The following is an 18655-nucleotide window of genomic DNA, read 5'->3' as shown; positions in this document are numbered from 1 at the left end:
TTCCAATACTGACTGGTTTTAACATAATATCTTCTGATATACTGTATGTGCAATTTTAACATCAGTCCTTGTGATAGATACTTTGGTCCCTGCATGTTACATATGAGGTAAACTCAAAATGTAATGACTGCTGAAAAGTCTATATTCATTTTCATGTGAATGATGTCAGTTTATAATTATCATCATGTACACCTGTGGCGTGTGTACTGTTCATGTTGGCCATGTGGGCTGCACACTTGCATAGGGCTAGAAGGGTGGTGAGGCTCCCTTGACAATGGGGTCAAGGTGGTTAAGGGACTGGGCTGGGAGAACACTAGAGATAGTGGGTCGAGCTGGCTGAGTCACTTTAGGTGTGCTCATTCCAGCCTGACTCAGTGTGATCCATTCTGAGATATTTTGCCTGTCTCTTCCTGTCTGGACACAAATTCAATGAGGTCTTAGCAGGACACAACATGTTTGGTTCTTTCAATAGTAACATGAATCAAATCACCAGTTTAATGTTGTAAGAACATTAATGTTCTTAATGAATGTAATCTCTGTAAAATGATTGATATATAGTCTTGTTGCTTGTATAAGAGTGGCTTTATGAACACCTGAAGGTATATTAGTTAGTTGGAACACTTTGATAAACATGACAAACACAGACTACAGTTGTAAATACAAGAGAATATTTCTCCTGCTGAACAATTCCCCATCACTTAAAAAGTTATCTAGTTAACCAGCTAAACTTACTTGTGAGCTGCCTTCTGAGACGGTCACTGAATTTTTATGGGATATTCTGAAACACAAAATGTGCCAAACAGATCTTCTGCTGACTTCATTCCAGAAAGAACTGAAGGATCTCTTTCACACTAAATGGTCCAGTTCTTAGTACAGACAGTTCAGAACTTCTATAACAGATCCCAGGGAAGACTGAACTTGTTCTGAAAGCATAGGATCATTGCTTAAGCACCAAATATAGGGAGGCACAGTATTGCAATGGATCATGCAGATGCCTCACGTCTCCTGGGTTGTGGGTTTCAATCCAGCTCAGTTTATGTGGAGTTTAAATATTTTCCCTCCTCATCTTTCCTCCCACAGTGCAGTAAAGTATTTCCAGTTGACTGATGACTGAATTTTATGTGTTTAATTGCCTTATGATGAACAAGGATTCAGGATGTACCCTACCTCATAACCTAGGCTGGGAGAAGTTCTTTACCACCATACCTATGCCATCGGAAAAGTAGTTGCTGACAATATGTTCCGAATGTCTCCCAAAAAAGATGTGACCATGGTGGAATAGAAGTAGGGCAATTCACACATGTTTGATTTCTGCTAGTTATTGAAATCCACTTTGCAGTAACTATGGTTTACCCTTCTGTGGACAGTTCTAAAGTGAGGTTTAGGTTTGTGTAGTTTGTGAATATACCCTTGACTGGTTTTCACAGTGCATGCACACCATTCCATTTAAGTCCCTTTACACATTGAGTATTTTACACTTAGGTAAACACGCAGAAACAGTCACAGGCCCTTAATTCACAGTGCATTGCAAGTCCAAATATGTCATTCTATGATATCAGTATTCACATTACAATGAGCCCAAACTTTCAGATCTGCAGAAACAGTATCACAAAAGGCAAATCACACACACACACACACATTTTCAGAACCGCTTGCCCCATACGGGGTCACGGGGAACCGGAGCCTACCCGGCAACTCAGGGCGTAAGGCCGGAGGGGGAGGGGACACACCCAGGACGGGACGCCAGTCCATCGCAAGGCACCCCAAGCGGGACTTGAACCCCAGACCCACCGGACAGCAGGACTGCGGTCCAACCCACTGCGCCACCGCACCCCCACAAGGCAAATCAATATTTAGTATTTATTAAACTTTGGTTCAATAAAGTAACGTGCAAAAACAATGTCTCACACAGTGAAGAAAAAGAGATGAAGAAAAGTGCTATAAAAAGGCACTATTTAGGTCATTGAAAAATATATACATATGTCTACGTTACTCTACATAGTAGTGCCCCGGAAAATCAGATCCTTCACATATTTAAAAAGGAGTAATGGACGCACACACACACACACACACACACACACTTTCTGTCCCATATGGGGTTGTGAGGAACCGGAGCCACCCAGCAACATAGGGCGTAAGGCTGGAAGGAACACACCCCGGACGGGACACCAGCCCGCTGCAAGGCACCCCAAGCGGGACTCGAACCCCAGACCTACCAGAGAGCAGGACCCGGTCTGACCCGGTCCAACCCCCTGTGCCACCGCGCCCCCCCTGTAATGGAGACACTTGTTCTTAAATCTAAATAAAGAAAAGTAGATTCAACAATTAGTGGTCTGATATTGCAGCAGTTTCAATGTATAACACTGAAGAAAGGGGGGGGGCTTTTCACACAGAGAAACAAGCAGTTGGCATTCCTCTGACTGGCAATAAAACTTAATATTGGCAGCAGATTCCAGTCTCACATTATTCACATTCTAAGGTGGAGAGAAGACATTTTACTTTGTAATCATGGACCCCAACTCTGTTGACCAGACTCCTGCAGGTTTTATTATTAGCCTTCCACTTAGCACACAGGTCATACTGGAACTGAATTCAAGTGGTTCCAGAAAACAATAAAGAGGTACTATTAAAAAGCAGAGCTTTAGGAGAACTTCAAATGTCCATACCTGGACAACAATTACATTAGAAGCTATTCTTTCTACAAACAGAAAGAGACTTAACCAAGAAGGTACAAAATTTAAACAAATCTACTAAGAGCAAGATTTGCCTAACTCCCATTTCCACTACAGCAAGTGCTCCTTTAATATCAAACATGCAAATTAGGTCAACAGTACTCATTAGGAAAACAAAGGCAAAAAGAAATTTACTTTGATGAGATGAGACACAGACACACACACACACACATTATCAGAACCGCTTGTCCCTTACAGGGTCACGGGGAACCGGAGCCTACCCGGCAACACAGGGCGTAAGGCCGGAGGGGGGGGGGAGGGGACACACCCAGGACGGGACGCCAGTCCGTCGCAAGGTACCCCAAGCGGGACTTGAACCCCAGACCCACTGGACAGCAGGACTGCGGTCCAACCCACTGCGCCACCGCACCCCCAGACACAGACACACTTTTTTTAAAATTTTTTTATATGTATGTATATATAAATGAGTGGCTGAATAGTGTAGTGGTAAGATTGCTGCCTTTCACATGGGAAAACTGGGGTTTGAATCCTGGTCATGGCCTACCTCCAGTAGGGGGTCCTTAGGCAAGACCTCTTTATGCTTGGCTCTGCCTACCTTGGATATGAGAGTGAAACAAACAAAGAGAGTCATGCTGGCTCAGATGTTGCCTGGATTAACAAGGTCTGTGCCAGATGTTGGGGAACCAGGACATATTGATGATAAGTGGGCTACTGGAACTAGAACAAGGCATGCATGGACAAGAGATGAGAATAGGGAACTGTTGGAATGCTACTACACAAGTAACCCCAGTGAAAGGGGTTATATGAAGAGGATGTGGGACCTATGGATACTTTGAAACTGAACATCAAGACTAATGTCTAAACAACTAGTAGCTCAGTGTTCCAATAACTGCTATCACAACTAGAGATTAAAATAGGTACAACACAAATGTTATGGCGAGGGGGAGCCAGGATGGGTCAGGGGGCAGATAACATCATCCCCACACTCCAAGATTGGGTACTGAGCCCTTGTAAGCTGAATGCAAGAGCAGCTGACCTAAGAGATAAGATCTTGGCTAAGAAGAACACCTGGAGCCCCTGTGGCCGATTGCCAAGACCAAGTGAAGTACCTACTGAAAGTCTACTAGAAGATGTGAATGCAGCACTATGAACAATCCCTACTGTGACCATCACTGAGACCAACCAACTGATGTACAACACAGCAACAGTGATCCTTGAGATGCTTGGATACAAGATGAATACCAAGCATAAGAAGCAGTATCCTCCATGGAAAAGAAGGCTAGAGGCCAAGATCAAGGCAGCACGAAGGGAAGTTAGCCAACTATAGGAACTGCAGAAAGGCGTGATGAAGACCCTGTCTAAGAAATACAGCAAGCTGTCTATACCTGAGGCCTTAGAAACTGCCAAGCAAAGACTCACAGCCTTGGCTAACTGCCTGAAGAGGTACACAAGAGAGATAGAGGGCAGAAGAATAAACCAGATGTTCTCCACAGAACCATCCAAAGTGTACTCTCAGTGGCAGGGTAATAACATGAGAGCGGACCCACCAAGGTTGGAGACTGAGCAATACTGGAAAAACATATGGGAGAAGGAGGCATCACATAACAACAAAGCCCAGTGGCTAGTGGATCTAAGAGCAGACCACAGGATCCAGTAACCATCACAGTGGCAGACATCCAAGAAAGAGTCTCAAGTATGAAGAACTGGACAGCACCAGGCCCTGACATGATCCATGTCTTCTGGCTAAAGAAGCTAACTGCACTCCATGAGCGCCTGGCAACACAAATGAACCAGCTGCTAATGGATGGGACCCACCCTGAATGGTTAACAGAAGGCCGGACAGTCCTGATCCTGAAGGACCCCAGAAAGGAGCAGTCCCATCCAACTATTGCCTGATAACCTGCCTCTGCACAACATGGAAGCTGCTCTCAGGTATCATAGCGGCTAAGATGAACAGGCATATGGCTCAATACATGAGCGGGGCCCAGAAAAGAATTGGTAGAAACACCGGAGGAGCAAAACACCAGCTACTGGCAAACAGAACAGTCACTCGAGACTGCAAGACCAGGCAGACCAACCTGTGCACCGCCTGGATTGACTACAAGAAAGCCTATGACTCGATGCCTCACTCATGGATCCTGGAATGCTTAGAACTATACAAGATCAACAGGACACTAAGAGCCTTCATCAGGAACTCAATGGGGCAGTGGAAAACAACCCTAGAGGCCAACTCCAAGCAAACTGCGCAAGTCACCATCAAGTGCGACATCTACCAAGGAGATGCATTGTCCCCACTGCTCTTCTGCATAGGCCTGAACCTCCTCAGCCAGATCATCACCAAGACTGGCTACGGATACCGACTACGGAATGGAGTAAACATCAGCCACCTCCTCTACATGGATGACATCAAGCTGTATGCCAAGAGTGAACGAGACATCGATTCCCTGATCCACACCACCAGGATCTACAGCAATGACATCGGAATGTCATTCGGATTGGATAAGTGTAGCCGGATGGTAACAAAGAGAGGGAAGGTAGTCAGAACTGAGGGGACTGTACTACCAGAAGGCAACATAGCAGATGTTGAGGACAGCTACAAGTACCTTGGAATCCCGCAGGCGCATGGGAATCATGAAGAGGCCGCAAGGAAAGCAGCAACCGCCAAATACCTGCAGAGAGTAAGGCAAGTCCTGAGAAGTCAGCTAAATGGGAAGAACAAGGTCCGGGCTATCAACGCCTACGCTCTGCCGGTCATCAGATACCCCACTGGCATAATAAGCTGGCCAAAAGAGGAGATAGAAACCACTGACATCAAGACAAGGAAGCTCCTGACAATGCATGGAAGGTTTCACCCCAAATCCAGCACCCTGAGGCTGTACGCTAAGCAGAAAGAAGGAGGCCGAGGACTAGTGAGCGTCAGAGCCACTATCCAGGATGAAACAACAAAGATCCTTGACTACATCAGGAAGATGGCCCCAACTGATGAGATACTTAGTGAATACCTCAGGCAGCAGAAACCCGAGAAGGAGGACGAGGAAGAACAGGAACCATCATGGAAGGACAAACCCCTACACGGTATGTACCACCGGCAGATTGAAGAAATGGCTGATATCGAAAAATCATACCAGTGGCTGGACAAAGCTGGACTGAAAGACAGCACAGAGGCACTAATCATAGCAGCACAGGAACAAGCTCTAAGTACAAGATCAATAGAGGCCGGGGTCTACCACACCAGGCAGGACCCCAGGTGCAGGCTGTGCAAAGATGCCCCTGAGACAATCCAGCACATAACAGCAGGGTGTAAGATGCTAGCAGGCAAGGTATACATGGAACGCCATAACCAAGTGGCTGGCATAGTGTACAGGAACATCTGTGCCGAGTATGGGCTGGAAGTCTCAGGATCAAAGTGGGATACACCCCCCAAGGGTGGTCGAGAATAATCAAGCTAAGATCCTGTGGGACTTCCAGATCCAGACTGACAAACTGGTAATGGCTAACCAACCGGACATAGTAGTGGTGGACAAACAGAGGAAGAAAGCCGTAGTGATAGATGTTGCCATTCCAAGCGATGGCAACATCAGAAAGAAAGAACATGAGAAGCTTGAGAAATACCAAGGACTGAGAGAGGAGCTAGAAAAGATGTGGAAGGTGAAGGCAACAGTGGTCCCCGTGGTAATCGGAACACTTGGGGCTGTGACCCCTAAGCTGGGAGAGTGGCTCCAGCAGATCCTAGGAACAACATCCGAGATCTCTGTCCAGAAGAGCACGGTCCTAGGAACAGCTAAGATACTGCGCGAACCCTCAAGCTCCCAGGTCTCTGGTAGAGGACCCGAGCTTGAAGGAGTAAGACCGCCCGCAAAAAAGGGGGCGAGTGGGTTTTTTTTTTTTTTTTCTATATATATATATATATATATATATGCCAGCTACTGTAAATACTGCCTTACTCCATGACAAATAAATCCATACCTTCTTGATCTTCTGTCAGCTGGTCCACCATGTTCAGCTTTAAAAGGCTGCTCACATCCAGGCCTGGCACAGACTGGTCATGGCCACCACTTATATGCTGCTGGCCACCAGTCTCCGAGATGACCACTGGGCAGGTCACTGATGTGGGCTTCAACAAGCAAGGATTTGGACTGGAGTTTGCAGTCTGTGGAGGAAGTGATAGGGCAAAATGGGTGTGCATGCTGAAATGTCATCTACCTACCATAATGCTGATTTACAATTGCATATCAAAATCTCACTCCCTTCAGTGTAGCTCTGGGTGCTTTCAGAACAGTCCTTATGGTTTGGTGAGATACAGAGCCACTGATTTGGACTATAAAGACCCAAGTTCAAATATTGAATCTGCTGTAGTACCCTTGAACAAGGTGCTTAACCCAGATCATTACAAATAAACTTACCCAGCTATAAAAATGGGCAAACTATTGTAACAGATTAACGGTGTAACCTAAATGAATGAAAAAAGTATACATTGCTGGCCAACACATGTAATCGTTTTCTTTATCCAACATCAGTTTAGTCTGATATGACGAAAAACTGTTACCCTGAATTACACGTCCCTTTGGAGAAAAGTGTCTGCTGAATGAATAAACATAAATGATAAATTCTCTAGTAACACCTGGTTCAAAGTAGTTTGCGGCATTTAATTCATTCAATCAATGGTTAAATCACACCAAAAAATGAGTACAGTCAAGGGTTTACTAAGACCACAGTTACAAACCTTTGTTCTACAGTTCTTCAAAACAAAAATTTAACCAAATGTGTTCAGCTTTTACAACAGTAGATAGGAAAAATATTGTCAAATGACTGTAAAACTTCAACCAATGCATACTTATTTATGTATACAGAACCTTGTGGAAACAAGTCTGGAACAAAGATGATAGGAAGTGCTCACCCATATGTACATCAGCTGTAGAGGTGCTGCTGAGTTGCTGGTCTAGCCTCAAGGCCTTATGGTCAGTTGGGATACAGAGGTCAGCTAGGGGGTACTTCTGCATTCCGGCTAGCGCCATGATGTCATCAGGAGGCGGGACACAGAAGGCGACTGGCTTGGAAGAACTGGTCTCTTGATTGACCAGAACGACCTGGATGGGTGCTGACTGACTCCTAAAATTTGTCTGGTATTTCTTCTGCCCATTAGAAACCTGAGGTAGAAGAAAAGCAAGAACATCTACACATATGAACTTAACAGTAAACTGGCTACTCACCTTAGAAACACAACAGGGACCAACAATGTGATTTTATTTCAGTCATAAGAAAATGACTTGATGTCATTGTGACAACCATCCTAGCTGTGAAAATATTGGTAAATACGTTTTTTAAAAGTTAAAACCAATTATTTTAATGATTACTAAACACTTGAGCAATTGCATACCAGATAAACCTGAATAAAATACGTAGTGAATATTATTGGAATTAAATCAGAATAATAATTAAAAACTAGAGTGTTTAGCAGAATATTAGTTAACGACCAAAAGGATCAAATCCAGGAAGAGGGTTGCTATAGTACCCATGACAATTAAACTTGAGTAAAATTACTGATGAATTACAACTGGGTTAAATTGTAAAATTTCTGAATAAAGGCTTTTGCTAAGCAATAAAATAATAGAAAAAAAACTGAAATCCCTCAAAGTTAAATTGAGTAGAAGTCATTGATTGAACAGCTAGTCAAATAACTCAAGTTGATGTACGAACAACTGGAAACAGATCTAAATACTAAGTCATTGTCAGCAACAAGCATTTTTTGAGTTCCAATTTAGAGAAGTCTACGACGTACCATCTCTGGCATAGGTACCTCCACCTGGGTCCCAGATGGTGCAACAACAGCCAATAAGTTGTCACCTGTTCCAAACAGAGAACTTAGAGTTCAGCATTAAACTGCAGAAAGAATAACATGCAATCGATGGATGTTATAGGAGTTGTAAAACAAGAAATATGGAGTGGCACCATGAAGACATTTTAGCCTTCAAGTATTTGTCATAAGAAAATCCAGTTAATCATGACTGAAAATAAATTCATCTGCAGACCTCAACAAATAATGAACAGTAGCCTGCAATTTATTTTGGATCTTGAATATGATCTGCCTTTTTTGTTTTTCCTGAAAGAAACATGTTACAATACCATTCTAAATAGCTTACTTACCGCTGAAGACATTACAAATGTATTTAAACATGGACAAAGTTAAGGACTTTTTTTTATTTTTTAAAACCCTGACACTGGTTCTGTTCATTTGATGTATAAATATTGACTTTAAAAAAAGCTTATCACTTGAATTTCAAAAAGTCTGTTTATGCAGACTAAATTCGCTTTAATGCTTAGAACACTTGCATCACAACAATGAAATACAGCTCATTTAGATAATATGACGCTTGAAGTTTATTCATACTGACCAGCTAAAGGTTAAACCAGAGTACTCTCCAACTTAGCACTTGTTCGACCATCAGTGTAGCTCTATCACATTGCTGTAGTGTAGCATCCCCCCATGGAGCTACTAGAAACTGGCTTGGGAGTCGGGGTAAAAGAAACGTGCTCTTCATTAGAAGCATACATGTCTCTTTGCAGCAATCTTAACAAAAACGCTTCAAACAGTACAAGTCACACAGAACACTTGAGAATCCCCCTGGGTCACTCCCAGCCCCCCTGCTGCACCCCGTGGTTAAGGGGTTCCCCCTGGGACTCCCCAGAATTCCACTCTCAAACACTGAACATAAATAGAACGACAACCGATCAGAAACCACACACAACTATGTACACACACATAAACACTAATGCCAACTATTTACACATTTAATCCCCTCAGCATCGTTACATTGCCCCCCCTTTAGCAGTCGTCTGTCCCGGCGACTGTCGATCCCGAAAGCACAAAGTCCCTGAAGCGCAGAGGCAACCTGCGTGCCCTCTTAGGTCTGTGGAGAGGCAATGAGCCCGCTGGAACCGGTGGACTCGCCTCGGGAGGCCCCAGCGCAGGTTCCTTGGGGTGGTAAGGGTGAGTCTGTCATGGTGTAGAACCACCGGCCGACACCCGGGTCCCATCTACACCCTGTAAACGACGTCTGACAGCCGATCCAGGATCATGCAGGGATCCACCCAGCTGTCCACGAGCTTAGGGCAGAGGCCGCGTTTCCTCCGGGGGTTGTATACACACACCCGGTCTCCTTGGGCCAGGGGGCACCCACGACACTGCGTGTCATACACGCGCTTCTGCCGCCCCCCCCCGCCTCCGTCAGATGGCGCCTGGCAAAAGCGTGCGCAGACTCCAAATGCCGCCGCACTTGCTGAAGGTACTCCGGACCCGCTTCACCCCTCACCTCAGGCTCCGGCGGGCTGCCGAAAGCTAAGTCCACCGGAGTCCTCAGCTCACGTCCAAACATGAGCAGGGCGGGGCTGCAGCCCATGGACTCCTGGACAGCAGAGCGGCACGCTCACAGGACCAGGGGCAGGTGTCTGTTCCAGTTGCTTGATGTCGGGAGGTGAGCACTTAGAGCTGCGTGGTGAGTGCCCGGTTGAAACGCTCCACCAGACCATCGTTCTGCAGATGAAGGGGCATGGTGCGCGTCTTCCGCACCCCCAGCTGGTCACACACCTCTTCCATGACCTGTGACTCAAAGTTCCTGCCCTGGTCACTGTGCAGCTCCTCCGGTGCCCCAAAATGGCAGAACATCTCCTCCACCAACCACTCCGCCGTGGTCACAGCACTCTGGTCCGGCACCGCGTATGCCTCAGGCCACTTGGTAAAATAGTCTATGGCCACGAGCACATAGCGGTTCCCCCAATCAGTGCGGGGAAAGGGTCCCAGCACGTCCACGCCCACGTGCTCCATTGGGGCGCGCGACTGAAGTTGTTGCAGGAGGGCATGTGACCGGACGCTGGGGCCCTTACGTGCCGTGCAGGTATTGCAGCAGTGCACGAACAGCTCCACGTCTTGACGACACCCCGCCCAGTGAAACCACTGGCACAGCCGGTGCAGCGTCTTCGCCACACCAAAGTGCCCAATGCCAGCTGGACCGTGCACTCACTGCAACGCGACTTCCCTGAGGCTACGGGGGGACGAGGAGCTGCCACAGGACTTGGCCAGAAACCGGCCCCTCCCAACGCCAATACAACAGCCCCCCCTCACGGCAAGGCTGTCCCACTGTGAGGAGTACGACTTGACGGTGGGTCCGTGTGGGGTCACAGCAGTCCAAGGCGGGCACTGCCCTAATTGTAGGAAGCCCCGCACCACCGCCAGTTCTGGATTGGCTTCCTGGGCCTGGCGGAACAGCTCTGTGTCGTCAGCGGATCCCCCATCGCTTGCAGCATCTGCCGCCAGCGCAGCGCAGGTCTCGTCTGCAGTTGCCCGCCGCTCCTCCAGCTGATCGCAGTGCCTGCACAAGCCTGTGCTGCAAGGGTGCTGAGAAAGTGCGTCGGCGTTGGCATGCAGGCGTCCTGGCCGGTGCTGGACCTCAAAGTCATATCCCTGCAGCAGTTCCAGCCACCGCACTATCTGCCCCTCCAGCTCCTTGAAATTTAGGAGCCACATGACCAAGGCATGGTCGGTCCGCAGCAGGAACCTGGTCCCGTAGAGGTAGGGACGGAAATGTTTAATCCCTGCCACCACAGCCAGGAGCTCTTGCCATGTGACACAGTAGTTCTTCTCCAGGCAACTCAGCCGATGGTTGTAGAATGCAACCACCCTCTCATCTCCAACTCCCGCCTGCAACAACACTGCTTCAATGCCTCGATCACTGGTGTCTGTGTCCACGATGAAAGCCCTCCCAGGAATCAGGAGACCCAGGACAGGGGCAGACGCCAGAGCCTCCCTCAGGCGATGAAAAGGGGCTGCACACTCAGGGGTCCACTCGAACGGGGTGCCCCTAGCAGTGAGGCGGTTCAGCGGTGCTGCGGTGTCTGCAAAACCGTGCACGAAGTGGCGATAATACGACGCCAGCCCCAGGAAGCTCTGCAATTCCGACACGTTCTCTGGGGTTGGCCAGTCTCACACCTGCCGCACCTTGTCGGGGTACATGGACACTCCGTTTGCATCCACGACGTGGCCCAGGGATTTCACCTGCCACTGGAGGAGGTTGCACTTCGCGGGGTACAGCTTCAGCCCAGCCACACGGATGACAGTGAACGCCTCCTTCAGATTCATCAGCTCAGACTCAAAGGAGGAGGCATGCGCCAGCAGGTCGTTCAGGTAGACAATGCACTGGCTCCTGGGCACATCTGAGAGGACCCGCTCCATCAGCTGCTCAAAGGTGGCGGCCGCATTACAGAGGCCGAAAGGCATGACCGTAAAGTGCCAGAGGTCCCACCCCAGGATGAATGCAGTCTTCTCGCGGGCCTCCGGCGCCAAAGCGACCTGCCAGTAGCCACTCCGCAGGTCCAGAGAGCTGAACCACTGCGACCCCGCGATACAGTCCAACACATCGTCAATGCGCGGTAGAGGGTAGGAGTCCTGTTTGGTTACCGCATTCAGACGACGATAATCCACGGAGAACTGCCAGCTGCCCTCCTTCTTTTGCACCAGGACCGCTGGCGCTGACCAGGGGCTGCTCGAGGGCTCAATGATGCCTGCTGCTGCCATCTCCCTCACCTTTTCCTCTGCAATCTGCCTCTTCGCCAGCGGTAGGCAATGCGGCCGCAGGCAGATGGGGGCCGCGCCCCGTCTCAATGTGCAGTCTTCGTCCCTGGCCACGAAGATGTCCATGAAAGCATCCAGGAGCTCTCTCAACTGCTATTGCTGACTCTCTTTTAACTCAGACCCACTGTACTGCCACAGCATCTGCACCGGTTCGCGAGTTGCAGCTGAGGGCTGTGTGACGCGGCCCGCACCGGCAGCGCCCCTGCTGTGTGCCTCGGGCTCTCCCTCCATCGCCGAACTGGCAAAGAGGGCGCGTGCCTTGAGGATCTTCTGCCACCACCGTGTGTGAGTGAGGGCAATGGTCTCATCTGCCAGCTGGAGCGACCGTCTGCCCAGGTCCAGCACCGCCCCCGACTTGGCTAGGAGGTCGATTCCTACAATGCACGGATCCTGGATCTCCGCGAGCCAGAACTCGTGCTCCAGTAGCTGGTTGCCCACAGACACGCAGAAACGTCTTTTCCCCCACATCGCCATGGTCTTTCCTGTGACTGTGCACAGGCTCGCTGACACCTCAGTCCATCTCTTGGGGGGACGGTGTGCCATTCCAAGCAGCACCCCGGTGCTGATGATCAAGATTGTAGACCCCGTGTCCACGAGGGCTTCGCAGGGCACGCCCTCTATTAGGCAGGGCAGCCGGAGGCAGCGGAGTTTCCCCAGGCGTCCCACCGGGAACGAGGGTGCACTCCAAGAGGGGGCAGAGTCACAGGGCAAAACCCCTCTGCCATTTCCCTGAGACGACATGGAGGTGGGCTCTCTGCAGTGACGCACCTGGTGACCTAGCTTCCAACAATGCCAGCAGATGATGGGCGGCGGTTGGCGTGCAGGGGGTGCCTCGACTTGGCATGCAACTTCTCCCTCTGCCTCGTCATCAGTGACGTCCTCCAGGGAGCAGCAAGAATGACCGGGCTCTTTCGCTTCCCTTAGGACGGCTTCCGCGTGTTCCGCCTCGCACGGAACCTCTTTCAGGTTAGCTGGGACGGCAAGCCTGATGCGCTGCTGCAGGCGTTCTGGGGCAAGCACTTGGAGGAATGCCTGCAGCGCCAAGTCTCTTGGATAGCTCCGGGGTATTGTGGGTACGCCAGAGCTAGATATCTGCAGCCAGTGCTCCAAGGGCTTCTCCTTTGATGCGTCGCTTCATTGTGAGCTGCCCGCGGTAATAGTCCGCTGTTTCTTGTTGGCCAAAACGGCATCTCAGGGCAGCCATGAGCACGGGCAGCTCGTGGTGTTGGTCCGTTCTCACGTCCAGCAGCACAGTCAGCGCTTTCCCCTCTAAGGCTAGCCCCAGCTGTGTTGCTGTAGTTGCCGCGTCCCAGCCGTTGTGCCGCGCTGCGAGGCGGAGCTGTGCCTCGTAAGTTTCCCACAGCTCCGTTCCCGAATACTGCGGCAGGCGGAGCACTGTTCGCTGCAGTGCTTCCCCCGAAGCTGGCATGCTGGGCAGTGGTTGGGGAATACCTCTTTCTTCACACGCTGTCACAGGAGGAGCTTCTCGCCAGCGCGGTGGCAGTGATCCCCCCCAGCTGCTCCAGAGCGGTCAGCAATTCCGCAGTCTTCTGGCGAATGTCTTCTATCTCCCGAGAATGTTCTCTTCGGCGGTGTGTTCTCTGGGTCTGTTCGCTCAAACCGTGCTCTATCCCACTTCTGACACCAATGTAGTGTCCCCCAATGGAGCTACTGGAAACCGGCTCAGGGTAAAAGAAACATGCTTTTTATTAGAAGCGTACATGTCTCTTTGCAGCAATCTTAACAAAGACACTTCAAACAATACAAGTCACACAGAACACTTGAGAATCCCCCTGGGTCACTCCCAGCCCCCCTGCTGCGCCCCATGGTTAAGGGGTTCCCCCTGGGACTCCCCAGAATTCCACTCTCAAACACTGAACATAAATAGAACGACAACCAATCAGAAACCGCACACAACTATGTACACACACATAAACACTAATGCCAACTTTTTACACATTTACTCCCCTCAGCGCTATTACAGTATTATTGCCTATGGAGGCACAAAAAAAAAAAAGATATTTGTTGTGTGCAGGGTCATCATCCATGAGTTTCATGCTCTGCTGCATCCAGGACTTGTGACTATCCAGGTTCTCCTCCTTAGCCACCAACTCTGCAATGTGAGTCTTCAGAAGCTGAACCTGCTCTAGAACCTCCTTGGTCTGGTACCCTGCGCTTTCACCTTTTGAGGGAGACAGCACAGAGAAGATATGGAACTTCAGGTTGCGTCAGGGAGAGTGTACACCCATCTTGGTGACCTTTTTACTGTATGTAAAAGGGGTAGCAGGGAGTGTAGTGGTTAGACCCACCACCTTAGGACTCAACAGACCCAGGTTCTCCTGCTGTAATACCCTGTAACACCCTTGATGAAGGTAGCTATTGTGCTAGTAGCCTAGTGCTTAGAGCTGCTACCTTCTGACCACCTGGTCATGGGTTCAAGTGCTGCACCCAGCTGCAATACCATTAAGCAAGGTACTTACCCTAAATTTCTACAGTAAATGGATAAATAACTAAGTAGCTTACCACTAACTCATTTGGGATAAAAGTGTCAGTGACATCAATAGAAATGTAACAAATAACACAGCAAAGCTGCCAATCAAAGCAGCAGTCAGAACTAGCAAGTAAATAAATGTAAGTGCAAAGGGGCTGAAGACCTCAAAGAGGTCATGACTTTGGTTCATATGGTGGAAAGAAACAAATTGCTCTTCTACAGTACTTCACACATCTGCATCTATGTCTCTCTTTCTGCTAATTGTAATGATGACGTATCATGGTGGAGACTAAGGGGTTGCTCCGCCCCCTCGATGCTGGCTCCCGGGCGCGCAGGCTGATATACGTGGCCGTGTACACCTTTTGTGCCTCGCACGTTTTGGAGATTGCTTTAATGTTGGTTATTTTATTGTAAGGACAGCTGTGTGAAATATGTTATCCATAGTTTCCCACAAGATATTAAAAAGAAGAGCGTCCTTTTGTCCGTGTCCATCTGGATTTATATGATTTTACGCCTTTCTGGAATCCACGTGAGGATCTGGGCTAACTCATTAGCTTAGCCGGATCGTTACATAATGTAATGCTGTATGAATAGGAAAATCATTGTATGTAGCTTAACAGTGCAAATTGCTTTGGAGGAAAGCATCAGCTAAATGATTAAATGCAGAAGTGCAGTGCAAAAAATAGTATGCGCTGTCTCATAGTCCTGTATGTTTAGCATAAGAAAGCTGGCTGATTCAAACCTGCAGGTTCCTCTCTTAAGGCAGGACACAGCACTATACTTTCCTTTAACAGTACTATATTATCACATTAGAAGGATACTGAGTGGTCATTATTGCCACCCATTAAAAGTGGTTTTAAATGGGAGCTGTAATTAGTGACTGTTTTTCTGGCCTAGTTCTTCCAGCAGGACACTACGGTGTTCCCAGATTCAATTAAAAGAGCCACTTCACTGTGCCACAGATGAATGGGCTGACCATTCCTGGCACTAGCTACATACAGCCCCTCTGTTTCTGTCTCCTCTACAGTAAATCACTATAAGTGGTATACTCTCTATATATGTATGAATAACTAAGTTGCTGTAGAGGGAATGGCCAGCTAAGTGAAGAAATGTAAATGTACAAAAGGAACTACATGAAAACAAAAGCTAAAAACTCATTTTTAAAAAAGTTCAATGCAATTGATTAATTTTTTTTTTTTTTTTTTTAAAATCAAGAACTCTTCCGAGGGTGACTCGATACTGAATAAGTGGCACAGAATGGGAGAAAGATAAAAACAAAGACAATGATATGAGGACACCACCTAAGTGGCAGTTGAAGAGAGGAAAGCAAAAAACTTCTGGCAATGAATTACAAAAAGGAGAAAAATAAATCTCTGGGGATGCATCACCATAGTGCCCTTTACTAGGGTCCCCACGACCAGTGCAATGCCTTACTTCCACTAGATAATGTTTTTTGTTTTTTTCTCAATGAGGCCCACTCCTTTGAGGACATTGGTGATATCGTAAATCCTCCTCTTCTGCCTCACTGCCAGGTTGTCTGACGCCTGTCAAAAGAAACATCATGGAGCAGTCCTTTGTATTCGTGGATAAGGAGTTAAACCACTTTTAGGGACTCTAAAATGAGCCCTATTTTCAATTTGTAAACATACAACAGGAAATGGGGATGTGTCATTGTCAAAATATAAAAAAACCCATTACCACAAACACATTGTGTAAGAGGACAATGGGACAGTGCAATGTGCCCAATGCTGGCAATCATAATTTTACTTTTTCTGAGGTAAAAACTGTGTCAACGGGAACGTTTCTGGAGTTTGATGTGACATTAATATTTCATCTGGCAGTGTGACTTTATACCCACCCATATACCACATCATGATATGAGGTTTTCATCTAGGAAATTTTAGCCCGTACTATAGGCTCAGTCGCGAGCTCCATGTTCACAACAAAAAAAGAAGTCAGTTGAGGGAAAAACATGGAAGAACAAGTTTACAAGTAAAACACAAAAAAGCGAACTTCATACTTAGCTAGGGGGTAATGGGGAAACAACATGTTAAGAAAAACAGCCACACAGCACAGGTCGGATGGGTGCTGAAAGTTTGTTCTGCAAACGTGGATGCTCGACACGACCTCGCGCTCACAGGAGTCAGCTGATAAATGACCAATTTGAGCACTTAAATCAATTGAAAAGAAAAGTTAGCTACCCTTTTCAGATCGAGAAGGCCGTTCCGAGCTTCCTGCAGCAACGACACAAACTTAACGGCGAGCAGACCCAAACTTTTCTCATGGCAACTTGGGCCAGGAGGGCTGGAGCTAGCAGACTGAGCCATCAGCACAGCGAGAGGTGTTGTGTACTTTCCCTACCAGCACTTCAACTAGCCATTGCACAGGGCAGGGGCAAACAGTCAGGAGTGTGGTGTTTTACACCAAGAACGAATCCTTGAGAGTTCTGTAAAAGAAAGGTTCCTGCCGGCCTGTAGGGTGTAAGTTGACAAAGGGTAATTGTCATTGGTTAGTTCCTAAAAGAAGCAGGAACCGTTATTGGCGGCACTATATATAACGGGGGTGTTTTTGCGCAAAAAACGCAGATGACGTTCCGCAGTGTGAAGTGAGGTTGTGACACGAGCTACTGTTCTTAATAAACTCTTTGTTTTGCACACTTCAAGTGTTCCAGTGCTTTGTTTCAGGGAAACCTCCAAACGGTGTACCTTCCTTTTCGGACACCACAAGGAGTCTCATTCATTCTGAATCACTTTTATCTACTTCAGATTTATCTACACATTTATTTACTTCAGAGAGCCCCATGGCTCAAAAAACTTTGATTTAAATGAAAGGAAGTAACGTTGGATTACAGTTGTCAGGCAATCAGACACCTGTCCTCTAGTACCTTAATGAGCCGTGTAAATGACCATAGGCATTCTAGAAGAACAAAATATCTCTATGAATTTAGTTTGGATAACAGTTAAAAATAATAGCAAAAATGAGGGGATTCTGCCATTACTTTATTACAGCTCTATTCTAAAATACAATTAGCATATCTCTATACCACCATCCCTCGCCTGACGGGGTTGTTCAATTGAATCACTTTGTGAAGCGAATTCCCGTTGTGACGGAAATACACCCACACACTGCCTGAAACCACATGTCCCAAGCGGCGTTGGCGCACCAGGGCCTAACCCAGCAGCACAGGGCGCAGGGCTGAAGGGGGAGGAGACATACCCAGGACTGGACACCAGTCCCTCGCAGAGCACCCCAAGCAGGACTCAAACCCCAGACCTGCCCGAGAGCAGAACACAGCCAATACCGCTGCCCACTGCATCCCCCTGAGCGAAATAATTATTTCTATAGAGGAAAATGGATCCTGGACAAAAAAAACAGTTGAACCAATAACCCGGGACAAGAATGTGATGACATGAATAACCTATATGGGGTTGAGTGAACATGTGTGGTTTTACTGTCTGTTGTGTCTGTCAAAATTGAAGTACACTCTGGGAAGGAAAATTACCACATAACAGTCCAAAATGTCAGTGTACTGAATGTATTAGTGTACAGCATGAAAAAAAGTCTACATACTTCCACAAAACACATTAAGAGAGAGATGAATGTAATTTAAATGTCATTGTCTTCTGATATATTACATTTTTCGTATTCTGTTCTTTAAAAATGCAGAGCAGTGGCTAGCATTGGTGCCTCTCAGTTCATTTGCTGTGAATTTCAATCCAGCTCAATCTATAAGGAGTTTGGATGTTCTCCAGGTGTTCGCCTGGGTTTCTTCCCACAGTCCAAAGACATGGCAACTGATGTGTATGTGTGTGTGAGACAAAGTGTGAAAGATTGGTCTGCAATGAA

General features: G+C 47.6%; 1 protein-coding gene across 1 annotated transcript; it reads right to left on the bottom strand.

Moving 5' to 3' along the window:
• Window positions 1–6633: 6633 nt before the first annotated feature.
• Window positions 6634–17136, bottom strand: LOC108938285 (transcription factor E2F5-like). Its single transcript, XM_029255550.1, is given in 7 exon segments — window positions 6634–6843; window positions 7601–7840; window positions 8473–8537; window positions 8838–8856; window positions 14316–14500; window positions 16239–16353; window positions 17011–17136. Coding segments are annotated over 7 exon segments (960 nt in total).
• Between the last annotated feature and the right edge of the window lie 1519 nt (window positions 17137–18655).

This window comes from Scleropages formosus, chromosome 10 (assembly GCF_900964775.1).
Source record: "Scleropages formosus chromosome 10, fSclFor1.1, whole genome shotgun sequence".
In the NCBI taxonomy this organism is placed as follows: domain Eukaryota; kingdom Metazoa; phylum Chordata; class Actinopteri; order Osteoglossiformes; family Osteoglossidae; genus Scleropages; species Scleropages formosus.
This window is presented reverse-complemented; position numbering and strand designations above follow the sequence as displayed.